At 49.4% G+C, this 8,000-nt stretch overlaps 1 protein-coding gene across 1 annotated transcript in view; it reads right to left on the bottom strand.

The window, feature by feature from the left end:
* The window catches only part of DGKK (diacylglycerol kinase kappa), a 171,460-nt gene extending 167,543 nt beyond the window's left edge, over positions 1-3,917 (bottom strand). Inside the window, exon 1 of the mRNA XM_059385658.1 lies at positions 3,309-3,917. Coding sequence (XP_059241641.1) covers positions 3,309-3,917 — 609 coding nt within the window. The remainder of the gene's footprint in view (positions 1-3,308) is intronic.
* Between the last annotated feature and the right edge of the window lie 4,083 nt (positions 3,918-8,000).

Below are 8,000 nucleotides of genomic sequence, written 5' to 3'. Positions count from 1 at the left end.
TATTCAGGCAAGAATTACCAGATAACATATGAACAAATGCTTGCTACCTTGCAAGAAAGTGTGTAAAAAGTGCAAAAAATACCAGAAAATTGCTTTGTTATGGTTTGGGATGTAATAGTAAATGGCAGTGAATCTCTTATCACACACACCCCCATCCCAGAAATAAAGGCCACAATAGTGTATTTCTTTTCAGATTTTTCATCAATCACCTGTATAGTGTGATCATAATTTCGTAGCTAGTCAGACCCAACTGATAAAAACATGAACTATCTTTCTTCAACTATAGGTGAGGCAAGGTAAACAAATACAGTATACTTCATGTAAGCCCCACACCCCCCAAGCAAGTCATAGCATAGTTAAAGAACCAATTCACACATCCTCACTTACACTTGCTGCGACCAGGTGGGAGACTATGGCTCATTTCCTGGAAATCAAAACATTTTAGAAAGGAAGGGAATAGACAGGTTTGGTTATCCTGGTATCTATTTGGAAAGACAATACGAGCCCCCTTTTCTCAGTCTCCATCTTCATGACTGGCATCGATTTGCAACCAACAGTTTCTGAAACCTGAATAGAGCGCAGACTACATATTGGAAGATGTTGAGTTTTTTTTTTTTTAATCACAATACCAATCAGCAAAAATTATCTGGGAGAAACCTGCAGTCACATTCAAACACTTCGTTTTATTCATTTTATCCTTTGATGAAATGAGTAGTTTCAGTCTAGTTTCATGCTACTGGAACTGACTGTGCCTTGCCATGTAGGATTTCATTGTATGATGAAAGCTGTATTTTGTTACAATCCCTGAGACTGTGAGTGTGTGTGTGTGTGTGTGTGTGTGTGTGTGTGTGTGTGTTTCCCCAGGCTTGCCTCAAGGAGGCAGTGTCTGAGAACAAGGCTTTTCCTGCTAAGATGGCAACCTATTTGCCTTGAATGTTAAGATGCAAGTCAGCTGGCTGTGCGTGCTGCTTGCCTGAGGGGGATGCGGCAGAGAACGGTCCTATCACTGAAGATCAGATGTTCCCATGGGCACCACAGAGCAACTGCATAGCAACACCTAGGGTGTTGAAGACAGGTTTGGCACCTAGCAATCTGAGCATTTACCCAGATCCTTTGCATCCTTTGAAATCATCTAGAGCCACTGATGGGTTCATTTTCTTGGCCCTTTTAGTGGATGGTCAGTGTTCTTAACTCCATTTTAGAAGACAAATGGCTGAACAAATGACTAACTCTACCAAGGGCAAAGTCAAACCTTGGGGGGTCCTGGTCCCCTGCCAAGGCTGACAAATGCCCAGCTGGTCAGCCTGTCTGAGAGGGCACTCTGTAGAGGAAACTAACCTGATTCCCCTTACTTTGATCTTCCTTAGCTGTCTGACAACAGGCATTTTCCTGTCAAGCTTGTGGGACATGCTTTCCCACTGTCACAGGGTTCATCCCTGGAGTTCCTGGCCTCTAGTCAGTCTTCCAGGGGTCAAAGAGTCCATATATTTGCCGGATATCCTAGTAATTAGATCCTCAGGTGTCAGTTTCTGAGCCATGTTCCCAAAATCTCACTTAAGAAGGCCATAGCTCAGGTAGTCCCTGCTGGTCTCCCTCCCACCTGCTTCTTTGCAAACTCTTCCAAAAAGACCAGAGCACATCCCAGCTTAGGGTGATCTCCAGTGTCTAGCTGCAGGGTCCTTTCCTTTCCTGAGATCATTGCAGGGAAAGGCTGCTGCAGGAAGGGGGAGATCCAACCCCTGGTGAGAACTCAGTTGTTGGATTGAAAACAGCCACCACAACCTGTCTTCGTCTCCTACGGTCCTATTTTATTTATTTTTTAAACCTCTACACTATTTTCCCCTGTGAAACTTTTCGCTTTAGGCTTCCTTTTGTTCAGTCATTTATCATTGCAGTTATTTTGCAAATTCAAGCCTCCCTACTCATATCTCAGGAAGCAACCAGCGCTTCCATTTCCATTTCGCGATGCCAAGTTCTCTCCCCTTCCCCTACATTCTACAGGTGTGCAGTACGCAGCAGAAGGATTCCAGAGCCCTGTCCCTTGTCCCGCTAGGCAGCAGGATGGACAGGTATTGGTGTGGTGTGCTGTTTGTTTGTTTCTGTGTTTTGTTTCGTTGTTTTTTTTTTTTTTTTTTCCCTGCGGGGGAAGCTAAATCAAGGTGTATCTATGCATTATCACTGTATTCACAGTCACATGGAACGAAGTTTATAGGGGAAAGGAAGAGTAGGGGGAGTACAGAGAAAGCAAGAAGGGCAAACAGACTCCTGCTGAAGAGCCAACGGGGTTTCAGGGGGTCCAAGGCAAATACAGAAAACTTCCTTCCTCTTTCCTCCCACCCCCCCCCCGCCCCCGGGCGGGTGCTCGAGGATCCTCCACTTGTCTTCTCCAGGCAAACCGCAACGTTTAGGAAGGCACCTCTGAAGACTGGAAGAGATGAGGATTTCCATTCTCACGCTCTCAAATACCAACTCCTATTTTGGTGTCTCTAAACCTGGACCCCTGTACCATTCCGACTGGTCCCGGTGCGGGATGCCAGTCTCCCGCTCTTAACGCGGTCCATCATCATATCACAGTGTTTGCACCTACCTGCCGGGAAATCCTGCAGACAGATGGAATGGTGGCTTCGACACACGCATGCTCTCCCCCTCCTCCCCCAACGAACCCTGCCCTTCCCCTGCAGTGCGCGTGGGCGCCGCCCATCCCCTCATCCCCACCCGGAGTACCCGCTCCCAGCAGCAGATCAGCAGACAGAGGCGCCAGGAACCTCCTCGGAGCGCCGCCAGTTGCGTCCCCGCTAGTGACCCCCTCCCCAGTGTCAGGGAGGGGGCTAAGCTGACCGCTGCGGCTCCGCAGCTTGGGCCTCTGCGGCAGAGACCGTGGCTAAGAGGTGTGTCCCACGCCCCCAACCCCACCACTAAGTACCATCCCCGTGTACCCAGGGCCAGCCCCAAATACTTCTCTAGGTCTCCTGCGCTCCCCAGGGACGTCTTCCTCCTCTTTTTCAAGACATAGGCGCTCACTGCACTGCCACTTCTCTCCATGGGGGAAACTGCTCCGACTCCCATCGCGTGCAGTCACCCTGTTTCTAGCCCCAACAGCCCACTCGCGCTTCCACATGTTGCTTCCCGCCTCCCAACCATTTCCCACTCCCCCGGGCTTCTCCATCCCTGCATCTCTCCGCGCATCTTTGCTAGTCAGTGGCAGCCAAATGGGATGCTCTGGGTACCCAGAGTCCCAGGAGCTCAATAGCCATCCGTCCTCGTTTTGCTTCTTTCATCCCGCACGCCCCAGGGGGTCTTTTTCCTACCTTTATACTGGAGAACAGCACTGGTGTTCGGGGCGATGATGAGGTCTTTAGACCCCTCTCTGGAGCGACCACCGGACACTGCAATAGACGTGGTGCTGGGCTCGGCTCCGTACGGGACTTTGGAGCCCGCTCAGGGCAGGACTCTATGGCTGGTTCTGGGGCTGGTTCTAGGACCGGCTTGGGGGCCGGTTCTGCGGCTGGCACTGGGGTCGGCTCAGAGGCCGGTTCTGTGGCTGGTTCTGTGGCTGGTTCCGAAGCCGGTTCGGGGGCAGGCTCCCTGGCTGGTTCTGAGGTCGGTTCTTTGTCGAGTTCTGTGGCTGGTTCTGGAGCCAGCCCTGGGGCCGGTTCTGTATTGGGTTCTGAGACCGTTTCTGTGTCGAATTCTGTGGCTGGTTCTCGGGTCGCCTTCGGACAGGGTTCTGGAGCAGGCTCTGGACCGAGCTGTGGTGCCGGTTCTGGCGAAGGCGCATGGAGCAGCGCAGGAGCCCGCGGCGGTGACGGCGGCGGCCGCGGTGGCGGCCACGGCGGCGGTGGCTCTGGAGACTCCGCGGGCTGCTCTCCATCCTGAGGCGGGGCAGTGCCCTGGGCCGCGGCAGCTCCGCGGTCCATGGCCGCACACCGCCTCAGGTCTGGGCAGCTTGCGCCCCTGAGCTTGGAGGGCTAAAGTACCCTCGGGCGCCCCGCCCACTCCTGTTCGACTCCCCCTTGCAGGGTGCCAAACTTTCCCCCGCCCCGCTCCATGGCTGGCTCCGCTCTGAGGTCTAACCCAGGGGCGCTCGGCGTCTCCCAGTGCTGGAACACGCCCCTCGGTGAGCGCACACCTCTTCGTAAGCAGCCACGGGCTCGATGGGCGGGAAGCAGAGGGGCTTGCGAACGCGGACTGGACAGAGGGCTTGATGACCTCCTAGCGACGTGCGGGAGGAAGGGGGGGGAGACAAAAGAGGGGGGGGGGGGGGGGGCGGGGGGGGGGGGGATGCCTGTTGGAGCCCAGCCGTTTAACCCTTTGGTGACGTGAATGCAAAAAATTAAAAAAAAAAAAAAAAAAAACCACACACAAAAAAACCAGAGGAGCACTTGAGGGTCTTTGCAACCCCCCAACCACTCAGCTGTGAGCCGCGGCTCCTAACAGCTTGCATCCAGTGTCTGCTCTCTCACCTCAGCAGCAGGTGAGCCTAGCCTCGGACGAACCTCCTGCCCCCATCTCCAAGCCTCTGTGGGCAAGTAATCCTCTTTTCTAACCCGGGGAAAGAAATTAAGCCGTACGGGGTTGGAGTATATGCGGTTCGCGCGCGCCCGCGCCCGCGCCCGCGCGCGCGTGTGTTGAGTCCTTAAGATTGAAGTACAATTTGCCCCCAGCCTCAGTTTTTGCATTTTTGAGCTTCGCCAGATCTGAGGGGTTTGCCGTTGGATACAGGGCTTGGGATGCTTCGGGAAAGGTGTGTAATGAGAAAGGGCTGGAGCCCTGGCTTTCCGCAGCCTGCAGATGTAGCCCCTAGAACAAGGCAAGAGTTCTCCGGGAAGCCGCGGCTAGGCTGCGCGCTCCGGAGAGACCGCTGCCCTGGTCTCCGTGAGGATTCGGGAGTCTGCCTCGCTCGCTCTGGCCATGGGAGACTGCCTACTGCTTTTAGCTGGACTTCCCAGGCATCAGCAGGACTTTTTACAGAACTTGTTAATGTGTGTGTGTGTGTGTGTGTGTGTGTGTGTGTGTATGTACCTTGTGTTGGGGAAAATTCACTGCACCACCCACACCTTTTTCACCTCCTGATAGCTCAATAGCACTCTGACGTTAGGGATGGAAGATTCTCTTGAGAGGAGTACAGCCGGTCCCTGCCGCAGCACCCTTCCCACCTCATTGAGAGACTTTAAATCTCTCGACTGTTAGTCACCTACACATACATACAGACCATCATCTCAGTCAGACCTAGACTTCAGACACCCATATACTGCAAAATTGCAATTAAAAATTGAGAAGACCACCCGTTAAGCCACTGCTGTGTGGGGGATGGGGGTAGTACCTATAAACCTAATTTGAAATATGACAAGTGAATTTATCTCTGATACACATAATACTGCAGTTGTGGATGGCAGCCCTCCTTCTGCAGCCCCTCCTCTCCCCCTCTCCTCCACTAGTGCCTCTTCTTTTGACAAATGACACTGACCTACCCAGAATTTTCTAAAACCTGCCGCATTTTTGTGTTCCCTACACCATGTCCCAGCAGTAAATAATACAGCAGAAGACAGTCTCACCTAGCCCCCCACCTCCAAAGACCAGAATCTTTGATGAGATCTGCATTTCCCAGATCCTCATTGCTGCATCACAGCCTAAGCCCACCCTTCTGGAGAAGGGCTACACTCTTTGGCAGTTACTAAGCTAGCGTCAGGACCATTTTTAATGTCCGGGGCTAGGAAAACCCAGGGGAGGTGAGCCCTGTCTATCAAGTCTCTCATTGATGGCAGGCTGCTTTCCAGTAAATCCACACAAAGAGTTCATCTTTTTTACCCTCCTTGGTCTTTTTCTCCTCTTTTACATCCCACATGTAAGCAGCCAAGCTGCTTTTTACCCTTTGTTCAGGACTGAAACATGCAGATGTCAGATCTGACTAGCCAGTATGCTTATACTTGGAGCTCACTTCTCAGGCTTTCAGACTTTGGTGAAATCTCTGTCCTTAGCAGGGGCTTACATTTAAATCTTATTTTCACCAAACCCTGGCATATAATTAGAAGGGTTCAAGGTGGAGGAGTTACTGCTCAGGACGGCCTCTTGGGTTAGAGAGCAATAGGGTGGGGTTTGGCATAGATCGGGTGTCATCAAGCAGGACACCACCAGGGGACAAGTTGGAGCTATTGCATCATGTATGTTCATTGATACTCTTGTCTATAATACTATACTTAATCACAAGGAGTCCAAAATTAATGATGTAAACTCTTGCTGCAAGGTCAGTTTGAGGGTGAATGCTAAAATAGTTGTTTGCGCATGATTTTTGCTCCATTAGGGTGGGTTATATACTGCCTGGATTTAATTATGATTAATTTAATTTTTAAGGCATTTCTCAGTACATCACAAGCTGCCTTATTGCTTTATGTTATAGTAAGGTTTAGCTTTGCCTTTTAGTCTCTCTTCAGCCTGACATTGAATACAATTCTTTACATGGGACCACCGTGGGTGTGTGTGGGGGGGTGAGGTTAGAATTCATTGGTGCCTATCGTAGGGAGACACCATTGCTATATCTTATCTATACCTTCCTGTCCCCATAGTCTACTAGTCTCTTAACAGAGAAAGCTTTACTGGGATGCTTGTGTGTTTTCCTCAAAACATAATCTGGGCTGGAATTATAGTAGGGATTCAGAAGATGTCTGTTAAGTGGATGATTCATTGCAGGTTACCAGTTAGGGTGTCCTTTTTTCCCCTGCATTGCTTTTTAGCAGTATTTGATATTTCGAATGATTGATGATCTCTTAAGAGGCTCTTTTCTAATTGAACAATACTGATATAAAGGCCAAGAGCTGCATAAGAATAAGAACGATGACCATTTCCACAGAGGTTTGAATGGAGTTGGTTCTGGATGTCCCAGGGCAGACATGGTCCCTAACGTGGGACTTTAAGGCATATTATATAAGTTACCTAATTGGGCTAGAGGAAGGATAGACCAGAAGAATGGGTTCAAATTTTTGAACACATAATGTGCTACTTCATTCCATGCCTCACATTTATCCTGATACCCCCCCAAAATAAAGCTCTTCCAAGCCTGCACATAGGTCCTTTGATTTCAGGCATGCTAGGAATTCTGGAGAGGTAAAGGAGAGAAAACTTGAGAAATGTGGCAAAATTAAAGCTTTTATTTCTCCTTTTTTTTTCATTTTTCTTTTCATTATTGAACAAGAGAGTGACCCTGTAGAGCTAGAGTGCAAGCTCTTTTTTCCTTGACCAACAGCTTCAATTTCCCTCCCCTTCCCCCTTTAGAGCAATTTGGGAAAGAAATAGGTACCTTTCTTGAGGCTCAGCAGCTGCCAACCTCCCCCATTCCTGCCACCTCGGCAATATGCGAAGCCAAAATAGCAACCTTTATAATATTCTACCAAATAAAATAGAGACGGGATGAAGAACAGCATTTACAGAGAAGGCAGAGGATTCTGACAATTAATTTAGATGGGATTAGCATGCAAACCTGTTATCCTTTGCTTGCTCTAGTCTCCTATGATTTAATTGATACAGGAATGGGAGTTAAAAAGTTAATACCTTGCATTCATATAATGCCTTTTGAATTTTAAAGCTCTTTCACATATATTATCTCACTTCAGCCTCACAAAAAACGTGTGAGGCAAAGCAAGTCTGAACTTCCATCCCACACTCCCACCCGCTAACCTTTTACAGACGAGAAAACACAAGTCCAGTGAGATTAAGTGATATGTCTTAGGTCACTAAGATAATTAATGTTGGAACGGACATTTAGAATTTGTGTCACTCAACTTCCAGCTGAGAGAGACCAGAGCTAGTGCTGAGTTGGGGGTTGCGAAACAGGGGCTGTGTAAATCCTCTCTATTGCAAAGTGGGAAGTCTGCCTTAACGCCCTTCTATTTCTCAAGCCTGTAAGAGGAGCAGTGATTTCTTACATTTTTACTTCGAGGTTTCTCAGCTTTCATTCTCCCTCTCTCTCTGGATGGTAGTTAATGATCTGTAACCAAGTTCACTAT

This window comes from Mustela nigripes, chromosome X (assembly GCF_022355385.1).
Source record: "Mustela nigripes isolate SB6536 chromosome X, MUSNIG.SB6536, whole genome shotgun sequence".
Taxonomy (NCBI): domain Eukaryota; kingdom Metazoa; phylum Chordata; class Mammalia; order Carnivora; family Mustelidae; genus Mustela; species Mustela nigripes.
This window is presented reverse-complemented; position numbering and strand designations above follow the sequence as displayed.